The following is a 25,834-nucleotide window of genomic DNA, read 5'->3' on the forward strand; positions in this document are numbered from 1 at the left end:
ATTCATAAATATATAAATCAGTGTACAAATCAACAAGATAATTCATTTTATTCTTTAAACTACATAAAACTTTATCGAGTGATATAAGTAGCACAAACCATTTATAAATCACTAATAATTTTCAAGTTGTTTGTTTAAACAAATGGGTTGGTATAATCTTTTGCTTGATATGGCTGTCACCAGGGAAATGATGCCCCTGTGATTTGACACAAGGAACTGCAAACTCTTCCAGTGACTTCCCCCATTCAACTGACCACTGTCATTAGTTTACTAACCACTGCCTGGCACCTGAAGAGAGGGAACAGGCAATGGATCGCTATTTCACCTCCTACCCTCATCAGACAGCACAGCACCATCTGGGTGCTGGCTATATGCCAAGACATATGCCAAGAGCCAGTGGCAGGAGCTCTCAGCCATAGAAGAGAATGGAGAAAAGGGAGAAAGACGGAGTAAGTTGGTTGGGGATTGCTCATCTTGGTTTGCCAGAATTGGAAGCTTGTAGTTTGTCTGTCTCACTCCACACTCAAGACAGTGCTTCCACTGTGCCCACCTGGTAATATTCTATTTGTTAAACTGGGTGATATATTTATCTTATAATGGTTCATAACATACAAATACATATTATCCACAAGAAACTCCTCAGGATGGAGATTCTGGGTTTACCAAATCAGGTCGTCAAATGCTCCCATATCCCTAATAGTGCTATCACAACTCACAGAAAACAAGTGAGAAATCTTGTCAAACTGAAATTGTGTTGAAAGCAAGACACTAATTGTGTCTTAGAATTCCCCTCATTTGTATCAAAAGAAATGAGGCTATTTTGACATGGCTTATTCTTAGGAACCTCTGTCAGTTGCCCAATACACTGTCCCCTAAAAGCTAACATTATCTAATACTTTTAAGGGTTGTTGTCCAACTTCTCAGAATTTACTCTTCAAAATGTGTGTTTGCCAATTCCCCAGTCTTTTGGTGCATCTTATGTTTCCTGTAGTCTCCCTAATTCCTGACAGTGACTATACTCAGGAATACATTGATCCTAGGTATATAAGCTCATTGAAATAGGTTGTTTCTTAAGCTTTTTTTTTTTTTTTTTTTTTTTACTTAAGCTAATACAAGTTGAGTATCCCAAATTCAAAACTCCAAAATCTGAAACTTTTTGAGCAATGACATGATGCTCAAAGGAAATGCTGACTGGAGAATTTTGGATTTGGGGATTAAGGATGCTCAACTGTTAAGTATGTAATGCAAATATCTAAAAAAAAAAAAAAAATCGGAAATATTTCTGGTCCCCAGCATTTCAGATAAGGAATACTTAACCTGTACGTTCTTCAAAATAAAACCCTTTTCAATGAGACTAGAGAGACTTTTCATTTGTTGTTATTAAGGACGTTATCTTCCCCTCGCAAATAGGAAGTGATTTCACTGATCTTTGTTTTGATAATAAAAGCTTTTTTCATTGTTTTGAGCTCTCCACCCCAAACCTCTGTCCATCTGAAGCTTTAACAATTGACACTATTTTCCTATTTTCATTGTTTTGTGTGTTCCTACTTCCAAGCTTGGCATTGATCCCTAAATTTTCATCTCAACAATCGTAACCTCTCATTGTTCAGCATCTACCCTGAATTTTATTCCCTTTTCTGAGTTTCTAAAAGTTTGCAGTCATAGTTTCACATTTGCATTTTTTAAAAGGTGAATCTTCTGAAATTAGACTTCCTGAAGTTACAGATAATGTGTCACTAATTATGGCAAATGTTCTTTCCATGCTTTGAAATGCCAGGAAGACTTGGGTGTTGTAACTGATTAGGAATCAAGCCGGAGCACAGGAAATGCTGTCCAGCGTGTAGTGGCTAGATTGGGCTATGAGGTACAGGGACAGTTCGTATGGTTGCAGTGGATAGATGGTGTAAAAGGAAAGTCTATGCAACACAGCTACTGGAGAAGAAAGATAAATCCAAATTATTGCATGCAATTTAAATTCACTCTAAAGAGACAGCAAACTTTTTTTTTCCTTTAGGAAAGCTTAGAGAAACCAAAATTAGAATAAAATTTCCAAAACTGCTTTGCAAAAAACAAAAAAAACTTGTCCCACTTATGGAATTTGTCATCTACTCTGTATTATCTGAGACTTGGCACATTCAAGAACAAAATCATCACATCTCTGATTCACATAGCAATGAAAGATCACACACTAAACACCTTAACAGGCCATGAAAAGATTGTTTTATTCCATGAAAATATTCTCAACAGAGAACACTATCTTTAAATGAAGGATTTACCATTAAGAAATCAACATGTGCACAAAAAGAGTAAAAATTACCAAAAAATTAAAGATTTTTTGGGACAATTCACATGTTCAAAATTTAAGAATGATTTAAACTGTGCAAGTACAAATGTCTTTCCTATTATAATAACCCATATACAGGTTGCACTATTCCACATCAAGGAATTTGCCTCCTACGGAAGCAAATCCTGCTTTTAGAAAAACAAACAGTAGCTTGAAAAGAACAGTTAGTCCTTACAAGAAAGTCTTAAACTTTGCCCTCTGTGGCTGTTAGCCAAAAAACCATAAGCACTTCAGGCTTTGTACAGAAGACAAACACAGCCAGATCACATTTCCTCCTCATTGCTAACCTTTAAAATAAAAATAGCACTAGATTTTAAAACTACTTCATGTAGTCTGTCAGTACTGAATAATGTCACATTATATAAATAACCCTGTAATGAGATTCAATATCTAAACTTTATAGTTTACTAGCCGCAAAGGTAATACACTATATGTCGGCTGTGTAACAGTGGTGACTTGATCTTATGAAGGCAGTAACTTTCACACAATTGTCATTCAGCTTTAGTATAACGGGTAGTATGATTCAAATAACACTGGGAAAAAGTTATTAAAGCAGTCACACAGCTTCTAAAATATTGCTTAAAATTCAATAATACACAAACCATTTCACGTTCTTTCTCCCCTCAAAACAGTAAAGAAGCAAATTAATGAAGATTCAGTGGTACACATAACCCCCCACCTGCCCCATCTCCCTATTACAACACCACTAAGAAATTAGTTAAGATACAAGTCATTAACAGAATCACAAATGCGAGGCAGGACACCATGAGCAACAGGAGCACTAACAACAATCATATTTACAAGTATAAACATACAGAAATTCCATTTTACAAGTAAAAGTGCACGTAGATCATTACAAAGTTTCACTAAATTTTATCAGGTTCAAACAAAAGCATCACGTGGAAAGAGACTATCATTGTAATTATCAAACATGATCGTCATAACCCAAAATAGAAAGACAATTGGGGGAGGTCCATAAAACTTCTCATAAAACCACTGAGGAAATTAAAATGGACTTGGACATGTCTTTAGTTTGATGCATAAATTTGAAGATGCACCACTGTATATGGTAGAGCTCTAATAGCCACCTACCGAGGCTACATCGGCAGCTGCAGCGGTGTTGCAGAGTTAAAGCAGGTCGCACTGAGCTGACACATAAAGCCCTTTGTGGGATACTGTAGTGGTAGTGTTGGCAATCAACAGATTTAGGCACTCAAGTTTAAGGCAGCATTTGAATGGAAGCAGCTGACTTTTGACAATAGTCCTTTGTCTTGAGGTGGTGAATATCTTCTGTGTTTATTATGCCAGGATTTCAGTGCTGACTATAGATTCTTCCCAGACTGAGGTGCTGAAGATGTATCACGTTTCAAAGAGTTCTTTCAACTGGGCTGTAGGCTACAGCAGAGATGTTTTCTTTTTCTTATCATAAATACTTCAGGTTCACAGCTACTTCTTCGTAATGCCAAAACTGGAATGTTTGCAGTGGGGAAGTTATAGCAGTGTGCACAAATACTAAGATGGAAACATTAGTGCTGGAGATGTTTGACAAAGTGATTTGCACTACAAATGTAAAACAAAACAAAGGCTTTGACAAGAACAAGGGAATCTAAAGACATGCCTGAAAAATCTAGCTCAATCACTCTAGACATGCAACAGGATGTTAAGCAAGCACGGAGGTGGCGCAGGCAGACACTGACAGATGGCAAGGATCTGACAGATAGTGGGACTAAAAGCCAATTAAAACAGAGCTGGGAGGGAAGACAATCCTGTTGGGACAGCTAATGTAAGACACATTTTTTGACAGCTCTGCATTCTTTATTGATTAGACAGCAATAAAATAAATAGAAAAATGGTACACTATTGTTGGCTTTTTCTTTTGTGGGAATAACTGTGAACTAGGAACTTAAGGGTTGGTATTATGATTTTTAAAAACAATGTATGGAAATGCTAATGAAGTTAGTAAAAAAAAATCATGTCTGCATGCACTCATGCAACTTGCTTCTCTCACTCTCTTTGAGCCTGACAACTCTAATACCCTCCCCCAAAAGCAGCTGCATGTAACCTCCTTCAACATCTTGCCCATTTCCTCAGAAACCCTCTTCAGGAACCTGCAGTCCAGGAGGAAAAAGAAAAGAACAATTACTGAAGACCTTTGGTAAAACCAAAAGGGGTGTTCAGTTTAAAGTGCCTGTCCCAAATGTCTCTATCATTTTATAGTCAGCTATCGAAAACACCAGGAAAATTTAAAACATGGGCAAAATTAAAAACCAATCTTACTGCTTCTTCACACTTTACTTCCCCACACCACTGACTCAGGGTGTGATCACACAACCAGCACTGCACAATCCTTGACTGCACAGTGTTTCCAACAATGCTTGCTGAAACTAATTGGAAAAATTTATCTATCCTAATAACTAATGATTCAGTGGAAATAACAAAATGCCCTAAAGGTGGTATACGTATCTTCCTCTAACCCAGATAGTCAAAAAGTTTCTCCTTTAAAAATTAAAATTTGTCAACACTTCCCTCCATTCAAGGTTTCCTCTATCTTCAAATGTGTATTTTTCTATGTAACTGTGTATTTTCCTATGTGTAACTGCTAAATGCTAAATAATCACTAAAGTGGTATTTCCCAAAAGATATTTTCAAGATGAAACATACAAAAGTATGAGATTAGTTTGGAAGGAAGCTTGTAAATTATTGAAATACCAGTTAACCTCAAAATATTTTGAGGTCTCAAACAAAATCTATTTTATTCACCTAAGAGCTAGACCAGGAGATTTATTTTGAAACTCTCTTTAAATCTACTTAAATAGATTATGTGCTACCTGCTTATCTTCTTCCTTTAGGAAACCAAAGTTAAGAATAGGTAAGAAAATGAAAATGATGTTATTATTTTACCAAATTATCCAACTACTATTTTTCTTCTTGGAAACTGTAGCTACAAATTCAAACTTCTAGAAGAAACCACTCTTTGGGGAGTCGGCTTTCCATAGCATTTCAGAGCAGTTTCACTTATTCAAATTCACTAAAGTCACTGTGTTTTCTGAAGTAAAGGGGGCAGAGAGCATAACTATCCATGAATTCCTGCCCAATAAATCAAATTCTATTTGTAAGGCAGAAAAACACAAATCCTTCACACAGACTTAAGCAGGACATAAAGCAAAAGGCATCAATTAAGCTTCACACCAACGTTACTCAAACAGTAAAGTGCCACAAAATGTTTCTTGTGGTAATATTCACAAGATCAAGCCTACACTCAGCTCACATAGTGAACAATTAATCTTGGATGCCCTTTAAGTTTCCTTATTTTTTTCAACCTGTTGAATGTGTTTTCATTTTATGTTACTCTTCCTATGTCACACATGGCACAAAGGTGCCTGGTTAGTTTAGATATAAGTTACTGCACCTTTACTGTTTTTCTCTAGAGTTACATCTATGTATGACGTGGGAACGTAGCCTTCTTCACCGTTCTGTCTCCGAGCTCTTGTCCATCCGTCACCTTTGTCCTCCTCTATAATGTAGAGAACTTCACCTTCTTTCATTGCTAGAGTACCTTCATTATGTCCTAGATGAGAGTTTTCACAAGCATAATTTAAGCATTGTGATAATTTTTTTTTAAGTTACAAATACAACGCACAAAATACAATGAAACCCCACTAGATTTCAATGTACCTGGAACTACTGACTCTCACTAGCAACATCTCTATTGTGCTTTGTGGCTTACCCAGCACTTTCATATACATTCTCTCATTTGAGCTGCATAATAAGCCTGCAGGGCTGGATAACATCACCCCCATGTAACGGATGAAGTTAACTGAGTCACAGTGACATTACATGATTTGACAGGGTATTCTAATTCCTATGTCACTATTCCAACTCTTTTCCCAAATTTTAGTAGTCTTACTATCTAAAAAAATTCAGCAGGTATGGATTAGGAAAACAGTAACTAGATAGCGAAAGAGCAGGAAGAAAGAAGGAAAAAACAGAGTTTGAAGGGAGAACAGAGAAAAATACGGGTTTGACTCTAGAGATGGTAGAAACAGAATGGCCATACACAACTCTATCCCCAACCACCCCCAACCTGCTTAGCAGTAACAATTTTCACAACTGAATCTTCATTTAACACGTGCCAAATTGCTTCCCTACTCTCTAGATTACATTATAGCAAGTTTGTTTTCTTTTGTTTTGTTTTAGAGATAGGGCCTTACTGCCCAGGTTGGATTCGAACTCCTGGGTCAAGCAATCCTCTCACCGCAGCCTCCCAAGTGTCTGGGACTATAGGCACACATCACTGCACTTGGCTGCAAGGTCTTAAATTTAATGTATTTTCTAATAAGAAGTTACTAGAGACTTTGCTCAATTTTAAACCAACACGAAGGGGGGAGAAAGACCTTAAATCAAGCACCATTTTACAACCGTTTATTTATGAAAGTGTCACTCAGTTCTCCTGTTAGTTGAGGGAAAGTATTTTTCAGAGTCCAGGATAAAGAGGAACTAAAAATCTGCAGGAGAAGGCCTCAGTGCCTTACTTCCCTTCCAGAGTTTGTTCTTCAACTTTCACAGAGTAAGAGATAGCATAGTCAGTAGCTACTCAGTGCCTTACTTCCCTTCCAGAGTTTGTTCTTCAACTTTCATAGAGTAAGAGATAACATAGTCAGTAGCTACTACATTCTCTCCCACTTTCATCTAAACAGGTGGCCTACGGACTCAGTATATGATGATGGCATTCAGCTAGCTATGCCTTATACCTGTCTCTTAATGTTAGTAAGCTACAAGGAAGAACATGAAGTGGCATCCACCAGCATCCCACTTCCTGGGTTGGGCTACATGTTCAAGCTGCCTCAACTTTGTTTAGGACATGTACACAGTAAGAACTCTGGTGAAAATTCTGCATTGACCAAAATTGATAATTAATTAATAATCTGTATTAGGATGCTAGTAACGTGGGTAATTTCCTTTTAATTCCATGTATGGAAGAAAAATATCTACATTTGTAATACAGTTATAACAAACGTATGCATACTAAAGAAATGGGATAATAATTTTCTGACAACGTATATTACTTAAATAAGGATACTACAGTGAGTGACTTGATGTAAATACTTTTAAAGAACCAATTTTTTCACATACAATATTATTAAGAAAATCATACCATCAAAAGGGTAGATAGCTTTGCAGTGTCCAATAGCAGGCAAGGGATCATCATCCTCAAATTCATCATCAAACTCATTGTGGTGACCATGCTGCTGGGGTGGCCCACGGACTTCCTGGTTTGCATCATCAGTGTAACTTCCCTCAGGACTATAAAACAAAAAATTATCTCTGATCAAGTATCATAAACATGAGAATTCTATATATTATTTATAAATTGATCACCTCAGGATCAATTCCAAAAATTAAATATTAATGACACAGTTTCCACTTAAGCCCTATTTTTTTTTCAAATGTCAAGTATACAAATTACTTCTAATACAAAATGCTGCTTTGCTGAATTTCCTGAATTAAAAAAAAATTACAAGATTACAATATTCTAGGCACAAAGTATTATTCAGTAAATACACCTCACTATCACTGGGTCTAGAGATAAAACAGAAAAACATTCTAGACCCTTGTCTTCCATCATCCCAAATTTATCATCCTAAAATTCCTTAGGGGACCCATGCAGATCCATGTTTAGTTCACACGCTTCAGGTGGAATTGTTTCTATTCTGGATCTGGAGTGGCCCATCAGAGCAAGCATCTATATAACCAGTTCACAAGAAGTCCTTTAACCTAATCAGATGTAAGAAATGCACAGAAACTTTTGCTTGGGACTCTTGGAAGAGAACTCACTCTGTCCCTTTTCTTCTGGACTCGAAACCTGCAGGAATACTCGCCTAGAGCTTTGGAGCCTTAAAAGGAAGCCAACACAGTAGAAAGCACAGCTGTGAGGTGGAGAGAAATTGAGTCCTAGGGATAACATCTGAGGTCCTAGATCAAGCTCTCCCTAAAGTCAGCCAATGAAGTCCATTTTTAGTTTAAGCCAGCATGGGTAAAGTATTCATTCTGTCACTGAAAATTAAAAGATTCTCAACTAAAATAAAAAGTAAAGTAAATTTCCAACTAATCATGGTAACAGGGAAGTTGGTAACTTAAAAAATCCAAAAAAGCAGGTAATACAAACACAATTTATTTTTCTTAAAAATTTTTAAATCAGAGAAAAATGTTAATAATTTTGCTGAAGAATCAAATGACTGAATTAGATTTAATAATGGAAAATTTTACAGAATTAGATTTTAACAGTACTTTCAGTAAGCCTGGAAGCCAGAGAAATAACACACGCCAAAGAAATTAGATCCTTTTAATCTGAGTTTTACCGAATAACAAAAACCAGTAATTTGTGGGTATCTCTTAACAGATTAAAGATATGTACTCTTTCAAGAAGTGATACTACTATTACCACTATTTACTACTAGGTGCTTTATGTGTATTATTTACTTTTTTACTAACAAACCTAAAGGGTGGATATTTTAACCTCCATTTTATATTTCAGGAAATTGAGACTTAGGGAGCATTAAAAATGAACTTGCTCAGATTACACTGTAATTAAGTAGAAAACTAAGAGTTGTTACTAGGCCTCTCACATTTTTCTCTAAGGTGAATCCTAATTTGTGGACTTTTAGTCTGGAAAAAAAGATATAATACATCAAGAAAGAAATGTCACAAGTGGTACAGAAACTTAGCAAAGTGTCTTTTGGAAGCTCTGGTCCAAACTAACAATACATTTTTTTTTCTTCACAAAACTCTGAGCTATTTGATAGTAAAATTTTTCTTTGGCATAAGCGACCCTAATTCCACTTGAACCTTAGGAAACCTTCCCATGCCTGAGGAGCCCAGGCCCTCAGACTGTAGCTCCAAGAATTTTCTATGTTCCTAGCTCTGTGTTTGGATGCATGACAAACTAGGATTGAATAGCAAGATGAACTTTCCTACTTCACCTGTAATTATCACTAAAGAAAATTACTTAGGTTCAAAAGACTGAGGTTATTAAAAGCTGAACTTGTTAAATTTGGAAGAAAAAAACGAATTGTATAAAGTTTAGGACAAAAGGGTGAGAAAACTCTGGGGCGAAGAAATACAAATAAAATACAAAAAATGACCTTTCTCGTCCCTGTGTTACAAGATGATTTATGTCACTGCTATGTCTTCTGTCTCCTCTCCCACCTGTTTTGCCTTCGACTTCAGAGAGCCAAGCCTTAGGAAAAAAAATAAGCAAACAACTGAGCTCAATAAATGTGTTTAAAAGCTCATAAGATATCTACATTTAAAATGTGTTTAAGTTTTTATAATTACGTAATTCTTAGAGATGTGAAACCTTTATTCCAAACTGGTCAAAGGATCAACTTTATAGCTGATTCAAAAAAATAGTATAAATGTTTAATCTTATATAAAGGTCTAAATAAAAAACTTTAATGAGATTAAATAACACACATCACAATAATACTTTTAGATCATAAACCCTAACATTAAATATAAACATTTGAAGATAATTCTAACAAAAACCAATCTATCATAATGAAGTTTATAACAATAATTTATCTTGACAAGTGCTGAATAACAAATCTACCTCATTCTTATGGATTTCCATTCGTAGGCGGTCAATGTTATTCGTGGTCTCTGCTAATTTAGGCTGCAAACTCCCTGGATCCCCCATTTGTGGATTCTTCTCATATACATCTTTCATTTTGTTGAGTGCATCTCTAAAAAAGAGAAGGAACCACAGAATTAAATATTAACTTCATATGCTTCCAGATAAAAGAGTTTTATTGGACTCTGGGGACTCGTACGCAGCTTAATCTTAAGTAGAGTCATATCTTTTTAAGTTTGTCTAACATGACCTGATTAAAGACAATTTGCATAAAGGTGATAACACATAGAGTTACTAATTTATGAAGACAATCAGAATACCAAAAGAGAACAGAGTTCATTTCTTACTTCCTGCTTTCTAAACAAGGAATTTTATTTATATGTACATATACACACACACACACAAAATCAAGGGCTGGAAGAATATTCTTCACCTCATCATGTCCCAAATCAAACTCATTATATTCCAACTCAGCCACACTATTCCACAGTGTTCCTTAGCTCATACATCATCATTGTCCTCCCACTCACCTCTGCTAGAAATAGGAATGGCAGCTTTAACTTCCCCCCACCCAAAGTCAGTCATTTGCCAATTCCTCTCACCCTACCTCCTATTCTCTAATCATATTACAATCGGTTGTGCCTCAATTAGCTGTCCTTGACTCTAACATCTGACACTATTGACTAACACTCCTTAATACTCTTTTCCTTCATGACTTCCTATAGGTTACATTTTCTTTTTCCTCCTCCTCACCTCTGCTTTCTCACAATCTCCCTCACTGCCTTCTTTCTCCTTCTTTGTTCAACCTTTAAATGTGTATTACATAAAATGACAAAGGTTTCTTCTCGTCTCTTCCTACAGTCTTGTTGGAGGATGATCTCTTAATTGTTTTAATATCATCCATCTTCAGATGATTTTCAAATGCGTATCTCCAGACCTCTCTCTCCTGAATTCTAGATTCATATCTTTAAACCCAACTGGACACTTCTAATATGGATTTTTCACATTTCAAAAATCAACATAAACAAAATCTTTATCTTTGCCCTAAACTTTTTTCTTATTGTTGCAATTAAATCTATAGCTACAAATCTTTTTTTTTTTTTAAGCTTCCTCCATGTTTTCTCTTCTCCAGCATCCAATCAGGTGAAAGTACAACCTACTTTGGCTTTGAAATGATTCTTTTATCTATTCCTCCTTTCTATTCCCACGGCCATGCCTTAATTTAGGCCCTCAGCATCTCTCACCTGGATTGTTAAAGTCTTCTACCTCCAATCTCTTTCCTATACTATTTACTCTTCATACAGTTTTCAATTATCTTTTATCACACAGAGCTAATAATGTTACCTCTTCTCTCAATAACTGGGGACTGTAATACCTACAGAACTTCACAGAAAAGCATTCAGAATTTTTCACAAGTCCTATACTTCTTCATCCTCAACTTCTATTATTATGTTCCACATAATTTTTAACCAAGTCTCTCTGGATTAGCACTAATTCCAGTCCATGGCAAGAACATTCACATTTCTGTGCCTTTACTCTTGTTTTGGACATGGAGATACCTGGGAAAATTTAAGTCACCAGAGGTACATTCAAGTTCTAAATTGAGGTCAAACCAGTGACACTCTGGCCTTCTTGCTTGTATTCTCATATTCTGGACATGTATCCTTTTTGCAATCTACTCATTTAGTGCAATGTTTCTCATATTTTTATGCTTTTTGTTGATATCGGTGTTTAAAATAGCCCCTAAGCATGGCAATCAAGTGCTGTCTAGTGTTCTGAAGCACAAGAAGGCTGTTATATTTATTACCTTACAGAGAAAATTCTAATCTTAGATAAGCTTTGTTCAAGCATGAGTTACAGTGCTATTAGAAAAAAATCAAAGTTAATAAATCAACATCATATATGAAATAAGGTGTTTTTACACAGAAACACAAATAAAAAAAGGTTATGTGCCAATCAGCTGACTGAAACATTGTGACCAGTGGCTACCTAGAACCTAACCCTGTATCTCCCTAAGAGCAATGTTTCAGTATTCCATAATTTAGTGTTCACAGTGACTTTACAGAACACAGCTACTGTGAATGAGAATCAAAGGTATTGCAAATATTTCATTATGATTAAGCGCCACATCACACCTGATACACTAATTCTTAGCATCAAAACTTCAATCTCTCATGCTACAATTTAAGCCCCAATTTTATCGTAACTGAAGACAGAGCAAGTCACCAATTCATTGTAATAACACTTTAATGATCGTGAATAATTCTTCTATGTCTATTTTTAAAAAATTAAACTAGAGGAAACGTCTTATAAAAATGAAATAAAAAAGTAAACCTATGTGTGAACAAATATGAAGCCGTCAGTAATCAAGCACCGTTTGCCAAATGTTTTGCTACAAACAAAATAGCCTCAGGTTGCTAATGAAATCAATTTATATATAAAAGCAAAATGAAAATATATCAAAGTATAAGAGGTAGTGCTGATGAAACTACTCTTGATAATAAAATATCAAGAAACTTTTTGCAAATTAATGAAGGCATATTAGCATCCAATAAAAATCTGCAACCAAGGAAATTCTCTAACCTATGACACGGTAACCATAAAAATTTCCAGGGTAGGAGTATAATTCTCTCTCAAAAGATATTTCAATTAGGATATATGATTTTTAAACCTTCTGTATATCACATTTAAGGGCGTCACTCAAAGTAGATCCTAAAATAATAATGATAGAGAAAACTTAAAGGAATAATACTTTTGGTCTGATTCTTTCTGTAGTTCTCTGTTAAGTTCATCAATGCGCTGCTGTAGTTTTTTACGTCTCTGTTCTGGTGGCAGATGACTGAAATCTTCTAGTGCTGGGCCCTGAAAAGAGAATCTAAATCATTATAATAGACATTTTCGGGAAATGTTATTTTTAAAATATACCTGCTATAAAATAAGAATACATACCAATCTTAAGTTTAATTTCAAATTTGCCTCAAGCAACCCCTTAAAAAAAAAAAATCTACACAGATGTGTGTGTTTATGCGTATATGTTAATGAAAACAATGTACTGAAGAAAAGAGCTCAAATTTCAGTCATTTTATAAAACCATGAAACAGAATAAGTAAAATCATACCCAGATACAGATAACTGGTAGGTAGTATCACATTACTTTCAAATCTTGGCAGATTTATAATGAATACATGTAAACCTTCTTACAGCAACAACAACAAAATGGAAACACGTAACATTCTTGTCTATACAGGGTATTGTTTTATATATAACATATCACAACATTTCCAAATAAAACCCATTGCCATGACATTCAGAATGTTACAAATGTTCAAACTGAAAATAAGAATATAATTAAGAAACTTACCTCACAAAGACAATCTAATGAAATATACTTTAACACTACATATAGTCTTTGAACAACTGATTAAACCATTCAAAACATACCTGGTCATTAAAAACCAAAGATAGAACTATCCACTGAGCAGAAATTATATTCGAACAAGGAGTATATTTTCAATTAACCTTTTGTAAACCAAATAACATACCTCAGTTGTTACTGAAAGAAGGATAAAATCCTTCTTTAGGAAAGATCCTTGATGTCTGAAAATTTTTTAAAGTTTTGATATTCAAAAAACTATGCAATTTAAGAAAAAGTACTAGTATTTAAACGTAAACATCTGATCCAAATGACACCTTTTCCCTTAAATGTTATTTTAATCACTGTTACTTATATTACAGATTACAACAGAACCAATATTAGCTGCTATTGAATCTATTTAATATAAACCTATATTACTTAAATCTTTATATATACTCCAGAAATTGATGATGCCTGTCACTATTCATTTTCTTTTCAAAATGGTTATTCTAAGAATATTAACGTGAGGCCAGGCGCAGTGGCTCACGCCTGTAATCCCAACACTTTGGGAGGCTGAGGCGGGTGGATCACCTAAGGTCAGGAGTTTGAGGCCAGCCTGGAGCCTGGCCGACATGATGAAACCCTGTCTCTACTAAAAATACAATAAATTAGCCAGGTGTGGTGGCAGGCGCCTGTAATCCCAGCTACTCGGGAGAGGCTGAGGCAGGAGAATCACTTGAACCCGGAAGGCAGAGGTTGCAGTGAGCCAAGATCATGCCATTGCACTCCAGGCTGGGCGACAAGAGCGAGACTCCGTCTTTTTAAAAAAAAAAAAAAAAAGGTAAAGAAAAGAAAAAAGAATATAAATATTCAAATTTGTTAAAGTGATGCTAAAAGGAGCTCTCAAAACAAATATGTTCTTGCTCTTTGGGCCACTTATGCCTGTAACATATGCTAAATAGCTTTATTTCACCATGTGTAAGAATGAGTCACTTACTTTCAGAAAAGAGAAAACTCACTCCTAGGATGAGCTATAATTAAATGTAACATTTAATTAATAACAGAATCCCTAGCCTCTTTCCCCAGTGGCCTGTACATTATGGATATTCAACAAGCTTGCTAGAAAAAAGCAGGGCATCCTAAGTGTTTTTTTTTTTTTTTCATTTACCAATCACCAGAAACAAGGATATCAATCGACCCAATCTGGCCTAAATAAATCAATGGTGAAATTTCCTTTGTTGAGTTCCTTTAGATTTACTGGTTAATTTGCAACATAAATTTGTCATATTTAATCTACTTTGGAGTTGAACGTTTTTTGTAGAGACAGGGTCTCATTCTGTTGCCCACAAGGGAATGCAGTTGAGTGATCATAGCTCTCATGGCTCACTACAGCCTCGAACTCCTGGGCTCAACCAATCCTCCCGCCTTAGCCTCCCAAATAGCTGGGATTACAGACAAGGAGTACAAGTTTTGAAAACTAGTATATATATATGCCAAAAATAAACTTCTTAATTTAGATTTTTAAAAATATTTCTAAAAATATTGAAAAATTATTGAATAAAATGAAGAAATGCATTTTGACATACTGTGGAGTTTTGTTGTTGTTGTCAAAATTATGATAAACTCACAATAACCTACAAGTAAATCTGCCAGAATTCCACTTATCCCTTATCAAACCTGTTCTCAAATTTACAAACAGTAAATACTGAGGCACTTACATTTCTAATATCCCATTTGACATTGGAACTCTATTCTTACATAGAATATGAGAATTAAACTTAACTTTATTTCCTATGGATGTTCAGAAGACCTCTGGGGCATTTAACAACCTCTCTTACTACAAAGGAATTTATAAAAGGCTGATTCCAACAATGTAAAAAAGAGTAGTCTATTTTCCAATAGCTTCCTATACAATAATTTTGGGGTTAGTTCCTAATGTAGATCCATTAATTTGTTTGAAATAAATATACCAAGGAACATCCCAAACACACACACACCTTCCCCGCCCCGCCCCACCCCCACACAAACACACACAGGATATTTAGATCATCTGTGTTTCTATTCTCCTTCAATAGCACAGAAGAACCAAGGACTAACTCCATAATGATACTAGTTTGAAATTTTTCTTTTTTTGGAAAAATCTAATGACTCGGGATAAAACTACAAATCAAATTTATATGATTTTTTAAAGGCTATTAAGTAAAATAATATTTGCTAAGTTTTCCTTCTGCATAACAAACTGTGGCTCTACCATGTAATCTTTAAAAAATGTTTAACCACAATTTTACGCTCCTCTGTAACATGACAAGGACTCCATTCAATGACATTTAAGAACTTAATGGGTTGATGACAATTAACCACATTTTCTAATCTTATGACATCAAGAATACTGGCATATGCTGGACTATGAAACTATAAAAAGAAAAAACACACAAGGTGAAAACGTGGGATGTAATTTACCACTTGTTTTGAATTAAACAAAACAATGTTTTGAGATTACTTAATGTTGGCACAGTATATAGATCAGCACATAAGGCTTACCATCTTCACCGACCACTGAATAGTTCAATGGAAAACAGAAAGAAATGGTAAATTATTCACAGGAAACCATAATACAGAAGATGCAATAGCCTATTCTTTTTTACAATACTAAAATAAATCACGTACATTTCACAATCCAAACAATTATGCCGGAAAAACCATTTTAAGCACATTTTGGGAAAGTAAATTACTTGCAAAAAAAAAAAAAAGCATACATTGATGATAATGGGCAGATATTTTCTATGTTTAACTAAAACTTAAAAATAAACATTCTACCTGTAATCATGCATTTTCTTTTAAAGTGAATTTTATGTAAGTGGATTTCACTTCTATAGCTCTTTATTCTCAAATTACTAATATTTGAAAAGTTGAATATGAACTCTAAGATTAAACACTTAAAAAGAAATCTTACGTGAAATATTAAAAAATAGAATGTTCTTTCCAGTGCATTAAAGAAAACACTATTATCTACATTTTTATACTTCAAAGTACTGTTTGAATTTAAATATACCATGGTTAGATGAGGGTAACATTTTTACTTTCATTTTAAAATCTTTTAAAATGTACATTAAAAACACATTATTTTCAAAATAGTGAGTTATCCAGATTCAAGTTTCCCGTACACATTTCCTAATATATACAAATATATAGGTTGAATTTTGCTTTAAAAATATAGCTTCCATTTTTCAGGTTTTATTTTAAAATCCATATGCTTGAACAACACTAAAAACATAACTTCAATTTTTAGAAAATTGATTAAAATGTATTCTTTCTGAAAATATGAAATGACACAGATTCTGAAGAGACCAACCATAGTGCTCTTATACAACAATACTTTATATATGTATATATATGTGTGTGTGTACAGATATAGATATGTATATGGATATGGATATATCTCCCACATTCTGTGGGTCAATAGGATTCTGCAACTGGCATGGCATCTATCTAGCATCCCAACTACACACCCACACACATACACACACACGGTGACCCAGAAAATGCAACGGAGCTTTATAAAGTTAATCTTCACATTCATCTCAATTGGTGAGCTGCCTGTAAAATTTTTACTTTTCCCTGTTTTCTAAATCACGATGTTTTAAGAGAAGGTGTTGGGGAGATGTCAGATAAAAAATTCACATTAAAAATATGAATGAATTTTAATAAATAATCTGACAAAAATATCTACCCCTTATCTCTGATGAGTTGGTCACTGCTATGCATTATCGTTCCAAATTAAGCTTAACATTCTTTAGACTGTCAGTATTTTTGAGAAACAAAAACCACAATTTATTTTGCTATTAAAAAACTCCTGGTAAGGAAATAGAAAGGTTTAAAGAAAGATATTCATAGTCTTTCAAAAATGTTATTAAATGAAATTATATATAGGACAAGCAACAAAATATTTGAAGTATATGAATTTGACTTATCTTTCGATAATTTTCACCAGTGAAATTTCTAAATGATGCAAATTATCTAATTTCTATATTAATATTTTAGAGAAAACATTAAGATAATTATAGCTGAAATATCAAATGTTTCAGCTATTTGTTAATCTAGTCTTACTAAATTATCAATTGGAAATTTGATAATTAGATTTGGGGATATACAAAGCTCAAGTTCTTTGTAAAAATATTAGACATATGTTCTGTGTAAGGTTTTAAAGTAATACATGTTCCATACAAAAATATCTTATTCTCATATACAATTATATACTCATAAACTAGAAAACTTCATATACTCAACTACATTTAATAAACACAAGAGAGCTAAAAAGGAAATCATTTAGACAATTAAAATTATTAGGTGTATTTCATTTTAAATAGGACAAAATTTCATAAGAACTACTCTGGAGAGATAAAAGCTTAGAAAAATGTCTCTGAAAGTCTATAAAGTCATAAATATTCAGAGAGAAAACCTGGACTCATTGCTAAATAAATAACTTAAAAAACAGTATCCAATAAAACTCAAAGTAGCAATAGAGTAAAAATTATTAGTTTGTTTTTAAGTAGTTAAGTTCGAGTATATCCTCAAATATCCATTAACGGTTAGAACTTAATGTCACAGAAGGAAATTATAGAACTTCCTCCCTCAGAAAAGATCTGCTGATACCACTGTCAAACTCAAAAACATTTTTCATATCCTTAATTTATATTGGGATCTGTACACACAAGTTTTTCTTTAAAAAAGGAAAAGAAAAAAAATCATAATTTTTAAGAAGTTATTTAGGAAAAGCAATGTGCAGCAAATATCGCACAAGAGTTTCTGAACTGAATGGTACAACTCATCAGTTTTAAGAAACCTCTAGACTTATTTTGTAATCTTAATAGACTGAAAATTCCATGTAAAAACATATAAGCAGGCTTACTAAAGCTTACCTTCTTCTTTTTGAATTTTTCCATATTGAGAAAATTCTTATGTGGAAAAAAAACTCTATAGGTTAATTTTTGAGATAAATATCTAGTAAATACCAAACGGTAATCAAAAGAAAAAAATTTCTCAACCTCAAAGTTGTAATCCACTTTCTTCCCTGCTCTGTCCTCTAAACCCCTAGTTGGTTTGTCATATTTTCTCTTTCACACTGCTTTCTTCTCTGGAGTGGTAGCTAATAATAAATCTGGGAGGGGATTTCAGCCTTCTAAAACTAGATCCCTACAAAAATAACTTATGTTATCTTATGTAAATAACTTATGAATATCTATAATTTGTGAGAAACAATAAACAAATAGTTTTAAGTTTTACAGTTGTAAAATTCTACCTAAAAAAAATAAGATGACACATATTTAAGCTTCTCTCTCCAGGGTTCATAGCTCTAATTGCCTGAGTTTTTTTTTTCCTTAGAATTACACTTACCTCGCATCTCTATGACTACATGTGGACAATATGACTATGACTATATAGTGTAAAATATGACTATTTTAACTGGGCCTGGTAGACTCATTATGTAGGATATACAAATGATTACAAAAACGTGACTACTACATAGTAATTTCTCATGATTTATGTAACAATATAATATTTAGTGTAGTCTAAATTGCCAGAGGAGTAGTGGTTCATGCCTGTAATCCCAGAACTTTAGGAGGCTTAAGTGGGAGGACTGCTTGAGCCCAGGAGTTTGAGATCAGCCTGGGCAACAGAGCAAGACCACAGCTCCTTAAAACAATTTTAAATTAAAAATAAGTAATAAATAAACTGCCATAGGGAAGCAACATGGGAATGAGTTCTAGCCTTGTAACTCAGGCAATAGAAATCCCAAATATGATTTCTCAAAGTCTTTCAAACAAGTGTTCAGAGCTTTTAGAAGTGATTATAGGCATGCCTACAGTTATAATACAGACTCATCCATGGGGACTTTTCAAAATGTCATCAATTACCTACCATCCACATATAGAATTAGGTAAGACAGATGCAAAGAAGTTCATGTCACTGGAGGAAAAAAGAAGTCCAGAAAAAGACATAATACACTGGGACATTTCTGCTGCATTAGTAACATCAGTTAAGTTTGTCATAATGTTTTAAGGCAATATAGATGTAATCTTGTCCCTAAACTAATATATCTTGTTCTATAGGAGGCCAAAATGCAATGTGAAGACAGAAAGGAAGAAAAATAGAAGGGAAGGAGGGGAAAGAAGAGAGAAAAGAGGAGAAAGGAAGGGAGGGAAGGGTCTAAGAAGGAAGAACGAAACAACCTAATTTTAGATTATTATTGTTAGGCTTCTTATGACATTGAAAGACTGATTTCTCATCTATGGGTTAACGAACCTATGTTTTTCAAATGTCCCAACAAATGCTCAAATCTTATAAATGAGTCTAAATTACAGGCTATGAATATCAAAAGCACACCCTTAAAATCAAACATAAACAAGAAAAATTAGCCTCACTAACATAATAGAGTAACACTAATGTATTTATTAGTAGTATAACAGTTGTTGCTAAACAACAGTTTAGTAAACATTACTCAGTGATATCTAGTATTTTTGTAGGCTTCACAATTTACAATCTATTTTCTAATATATTATCTCAATTTGATCCACAACAATCTTGATATTTAAAATGCCTATCTTTAATTTTTTTTAACTATTGGAAACTGTGTTTTATACATCTGAAAATAAGCAGGGCAATTAAAATTGAGCTTGACATTTTATTGTCAATAATACTTTATAAAATTGGCAGGTGAAGTCAGCATTGGTGACAAATTATTACAAGAGTAACTCCAGTGACAAATTACTGAAAGTCTTAAAAATGTAAATACATTACAAGACAATGGTGAACATATGATTTCACATAAACAAAAAAATAGCTAAAATATGATTGTACCCAGCACCCTCTTTATAATACCATTCTTTTATGGTTGAGCATTTCAAATGTTATAAAGAGGAGTTGTTTTTAACTTGAGGGCAGCTATTCTTAATTCTGTGGTGTTTTTAAACTGTGTATTTATAGGAGAGAGCCTTATAATGAGGGTGGAGAGTATTAAAAGCCACACTACACACACAATAGGCCATCATGCATTTTAACCCATTATTAAACTTACCCCTCTTTTGAGGCTTCTGAAAGAAGGAATTCTGGGCTTCCCTGTTTTTATTTCATTCATACAATAATGCACGGGCTCAATGGAGAATGTGAGAAACTGGGACCCATTAGGAGTACTGGATGTGAATAAACTAGTAGGGGTTAAGGGTGGGGACTGTGGCTAATATGGAAATAAAGAAAGGAATCAATAAGCCAAATGTGCATAGTTTTTTCCTAAATGAAAATTCTATTTTTGGCAACATACTTTTCACAAAATATATCTCAAATAAAGTTTTCTGTAAAAATATTATGAGAAAGTAAACATAGTTTTGCCCAAAACTATCATTTAAAAAAATCAAATTTACTTTTTAAAATGTACCATTTCACTTGATTACTTTTAACATCTGACAAATTAAAAACACAGAGTTCACAAATTATATTGTCAAAGAAAGCAATATGGCCTAGATTTTAAAATTCTCTTCTAATTTCTAGAATATTAGCATTACCATGGTACTTGTCAAGAAATAAAGCTGGCAGCTACACCTAAAGTTATCTAAACAGGTAATGTCGCACATAAAATATTAAAACTGTAACTGATTATTATCAAAAATAGGCAAAAAATTTTCATTACATTCATGGCTTTCCTCTCAGGCTGTTTCTATTTCATCCTTATTTCACCTTTTTTTTTTTTTTAATTCCAGTATTCCTTGTACATCTAAGCTCTTCTAGCTACCTCGATCTGACTAAAACAGGTCTCACCTCTCAACTTCTTGACTGGACAATATGATTAAAAGCATAAATAAAGCATGAGTTAATTATAATTGTGCTTTTAAAGATACAGGTATATTATAATGAGTTAAATTTTAATTTTATCTACACTCATATGCCATGATCAAAAAATGAATTAAAATAATCAAGTATACTTTAATAAATACAGCACATCAGATTAAAAGTATTTCTCTATTCTCCTTACTAATAAGACACGAGTACAACCACTTAATTGATAAGAAAGACAAAGCACCCATCTATTTCATTTGCTCACATGCTGACCTAGATCTATCTAAAATAAAGAGCACATCAGAAGGTGGGTTCTAACAAGAAGTTAAGAGTGAGATTCTCTTACCAAACTAGAAATTATTTTAAACTTCAATTAACCAAGACTGAACCTTTCCCATTAAAAACTCATATGGATGATAAAAATAATTTTAGTAGTAGGATCTATAAAACCTAACTTGACATGTATTATGGCTGTGGTCAATCATTCATTCCATTTGAGAATTCCAATTTTAGTGCTATTTTAGTTAGATCATGTTTCCTTAAAAATTCTGATGGAAACTACATACAAATGAAACTTCAAAAGCATATAATTTAACTAGATATTAACAACTTTGTTAATACTCTTACCCATTATTAAGCGGCAGTCAAATGTTAAATCCATAAATAACTGTTACTATTAAGGTATTCCTAATATAAGTGAAAGGTTAACTGAATCATTCAAATTGAAAATATTTATTCTCCATTAATGGTAAATCATTTTGCATTCAATACCCACATTGTTTTAGTTGGTACACTTAAACTGATCAGCATATAGGAATTTTACGACTTTTACCTTTGGCTTCTTTCCAAAGAGCCACAATTTGCCCTTGGCCTTTCCTACTGTGGTTTTGGCATCCATCTTCCCACTCTCCTGTTTGGATGCACTGATAGTCCCATCAGAAATGGTTCTATATATATGTTGACTGTAATCTTCAAATGGAAAGTCTCCTGGAGGTTCAAAACCAGATTTGAAGGAGTCTACCACCATTTGAGAGTCCTATACAAAAGAAACTAGGTTTTAAAACTGTTTCACTTGCTCATAATTCTACATCAGCTTTCATAACTTTTTCAGTACAAGAAAACAACAAATATAAGTTTAAATAAATAATTCCACAGTAATCATTAAGGTAAATAATTTATTCCCATGAATGTGTAACAAACTCAAAGTATTTTAATCCCAAAAGAAAAATATACTTGCAAATTACCACTTAATTAATTTATAATATTCATAAAATGTTTTTACTCGGTAGCTTTAACCACCTGAAATTCATCTGAAGACTATTTAGCTGAAAAAGACCTAACTGACAAAAAGAATACAGAAAGAGGTTATTAACAAGTAGAAATTTTGAGAAGTTTCAAAGGAAAAAGGCTTTTTGCTTTAAAAGACAGATGTCAACAAAGAAGCTAATCTTTGGAATGAGGAAAGAACATCTAATTGTAAAAGAGAGTAAAGATGAGTAGGAAAGGCTTTCTAACTCATCCAACATGGGAAAAGATAAATAAATTAAATATATACTGTGGAATGTTAACAGAGCAACAGGGAAAAGATCTCATAAACACTACTGAGTGCAAAAAACATTTGAAAGTTTAATACCATGTACTTAAAATTTTTAAACTCACATAAATATTGTTTTTAGACATACATACCTCTACCTGAATGCTTTACTGATACCTTAAACTCATTATTTTCAGAGTATCTCTACAAATTCCTCCCCACCCCTAACAACAACCTCTCTTTTGTTGCCTATTTCTGTTAACAGTACATTTTGCCCTTCATTTAGTCAAAAGTCATCCTTAAGTCATAGCTTACTTTTGTCAGTAATGCTACCCTCAGCAATAATTTGCTAAAGGGTAATTAGAGAGAAGAGGGCTGTAATGACATTGTGTAAACTTGTATCCAGCCATGCCGAAAGCCAAAAATCCTCTTTTCTAAATTTAAGTGAGAATTCTATTAGCTGTAACAGAAAGGATCCTCACTAATATAATATCTACTTGATAGGTTCATGAAGACTAAAATATGTGGCACATATCTGATATCCTGCAAACACCAGTTCTCTTCTCTTGCCACTGCCTTTCCTCAGTTTCTGCCAACCATGCTTTTTGATCACTCAATCAACATTTACTGAGATAAAAGACCCTAGTCCTTAATCAAGATACAATGTGATTACCTATCCTCAAGGGGTGGAGGGCTATGCTGTTTCATCTGCACATAATGCCCTCCTTCCTCCTCCTCATTGGTCATCACTCCATATGCTACCCACATTTCTTGATCCAGCTCAAGTGCTAAAGGCAACTCTAACCACATACTTCTCTAAATTTTCACTAAACTAATATAATAGTATAACACAATTTGTAACACACAGTTCCTAGGTTAGACTCTTTGATAAGAACTGAAAACTTAGTGGGAGAAGAGAGTTAGAAATCTATTTTTTTTTAAAGAAAGAATTAGAACTTCTGCATGTAGAATGAATCTCAGAACTCAAAGGAATCTATTGCAAGACATTCTTCTACAGAATATAATTTAGAACCACACATCAGATTACTTTATCCCTTTCTCAACTCATTTCACTAACTTAAACTGCACACCTAAACCAAACAGATGCATTCAAAGATAATTATTTAGCACTTACTCTTCTTTCATCAACTGATTTTGCTGCAAGAATCATTCCTTCCAAACATTTTGAAATGATAGGAATAACTTTGCGTTCTGAGTCAGCAAATCCTCTGTAACACTCACTGAGTTTAATAGTCCTTCGTTCGTCCATTTCTTGTAGTTGCTAATAATCAAGAATTTTTTTAAAAAGAGAAAACTGAATTTTTCAATCATTCTAAAGGAGATCAATTAGTGATCCCCCACCAAAAATTAAATATTTCTACCCTCATAGTTACACTGTTGTTAATACCTTTTAACAAGTGCTATTGACTTATAATACTTAAGACCTGGGACATGCTAAACAACAAAAGAAAGAAAAAAAAATAGTAAGGCACTTAGTATTGTTTTCCTAAAACCAGATGACACTGGGATTCTAGCCTTCTAAAAGGACCCCTTACTGGCTATCAGCTCCCTGCCCCATAGCACTCCCACCTTTTACTATTCAATCAGAGTAGTTCTTGTTTATGCTTCCAGAAAACATTTCATTTGATGACAAAATTCTGGTGCTTTTTTTTTTTTTTTAAAGCAACTGGCCCATAACATATACAAGATTGAGACTTTTTTTTTTTTTTTTTTTTTGAGGTGGAGTCTCGCTCTGTCGCCAGGCTGGATGGAGTGCAGTTGCGCGATCTCGGCTCACTGCAACCTCCACCTCCCAGGTTCAAGCAATTCTCCTGCCTCAGCCTCTCAAGTAGCTGGGACTACAGGCACGTGCCACCATGCCCAGCTAATTTTTGTATTTTTAGTAGCGATGGGGTTTCACCATGTTGGCCAGGATGGTCTCGATCTCTTGACCTCGTGATCCACCTGCCTGGGCCTCCCGAAGTGCTGGGATTACAGGCGTGAGCCACTGCCCCCGGCCAAGTCTGAGACTTCTAACCTCAAGTTAATTCAGGATACTTTGGTAAGACCTGGCTGGACCAACAGTCCATACTAGTTGTTTATCAACAGGTACCCAGACCTACTGCAGTGTACAGCTCAGAGCTGGGGATACGTGAGGAAAAACAGGAAGTCACAAGCTCAAAGTGGCACATATAGAATCCTCACAACTGAAAATTCACTGGCACATGCCACTAGGAAATATGTTGGAACACATAAAGTCCAACAACTTAAAGGCATTTTTTTTTTGACATATCCTATTTGCCAGCACTGACCTTGCTGTTTCATTGACAGCAGTTACACTGCTTGTCTCCCCAAACTCCCACAGCCTGGGACTTTTGAGACCTGCATTTTCACAGAAGAATTGCTCCATAGAAAGGTCCAAATCCAAGTATCAGGCCCAAAACACAAAAGGTAGTTTATCTCCACAAGTTATAGTTTCCCCAGAATATGAAGACTTAACTACTAAGCCTAGGAAAGCATCACAGTGAAGACTGGCAGGCTTGGCCCTCTGGACTCAATGACCAGAATTCTGGTCCCCACTCCAGTTCATTATCTCTCACTGTGCTTTCTTTGTATTTCCAACTTGCCTTATAAAGAAGAAAAAGTGTACCCGGGCTGACACTCTTCCCACAGAAGCTCTGCTCGTTGAGATAATAACTCATCAACACTGCTTTACTAAATCCCTTTTCTGTAATTTCTCTTCTTTCTAGAACAGGCAATTAAATAATTTAACCCTCATGAAAATTCTGAGGTCTTTTTTACCTGAGGCTGTTTGGCAACTGTTATCATCAAGTGATGACAGACAGGATTTATAAGCAAGCTCAAAGTCTGAACTACATTTATCATCTAACAGAGCCAGCATGATAAGCAGGCAAAAACCATGCTAGCAAATACATTTTGTAAGATTTATTTCTGCCATCTGGACTGATGCCAATGACTCTGGTTTGGTATAAAAATGCTACATCTCAATTCTAGGTGAGCAGATTACAATATACAAATTCAATTAATTCTCCTTTGTCATGTCAAAATACTTAAAGTATTTAAATGTATCTTACAAATGTCATTGTTCTAGTAAACTGTTTATAACACTAATAGTAGATA

General features: G+C 34.2%; 1 protein-coding gene across 6 annotated transcripts in view; it reads right to left on the reverse strand.

The window, feature by feature from the left end:
* The window catches only part of FNBP1L (formin binding protein 1 like), a 111,887-nt gene that overhangs the window by 3,482 nt on the left and 82,571 nt on the right, over positions 1-25,834 (reverse strand). For 2 of the 6 annotated variants that reach the window (XM_004026155.5, XM_055352511.2), the window contains 8 exons: positions 23,829-23,975; positions 21,992-22,195; positions 12,727-12,836; positions 9,954-10,086; positions 9,487-9,581; positions 7,500-7,648; positions 5,754-5,912; positions 2,198-4,452 (listed from right to left, as the gene is read on the reverse strand). In XM_004026155.5, coding sequence (XP_004026204.1) covers positions 4,445-4,452; positions 5,754-5,912; positions 7,500-7,648; positions 9,487-9,581; positions 9,954-10,086; positions 12,727-12,836; positions 21,992-22,195; positions 23,829-23,975 — 1,005 coding nt within the window. In that variant the 3' untranslated portion in view covers positions 2,198-4,444. Of the gene's footprint in view, positions 1-2,197; positions 5,913-7,499; positions 7,649-9,486; positions 9,582-9,953; positions 10,087-12,726; positions 12,837-15,870; positions 15,886-20,404; positions 20,564-21,991; positions 22,196-23,828; positions 23,976-25,834 lie in introns of those variants that run through there. The other 4 variants (XM_019031084.4, XM_019031195.4, XM_019031263.4 and 1 more) reach the window with 3 other exon arrangements.

Source organism: Gorilla gorilla, chromosome 1, assembly GCF_029281585.2.
Source record: "Gorilla gorilla gorilla isolate KB3781 chromosome 1, NHGRI_mGorGor1-v2.1_pri, whole genome shotgun sequence".
NCBI lineage: Eukaryota > Metazoa > Chordata > Mammalia > Primates > Hominidae > Gorilla > Gorilla gorilla.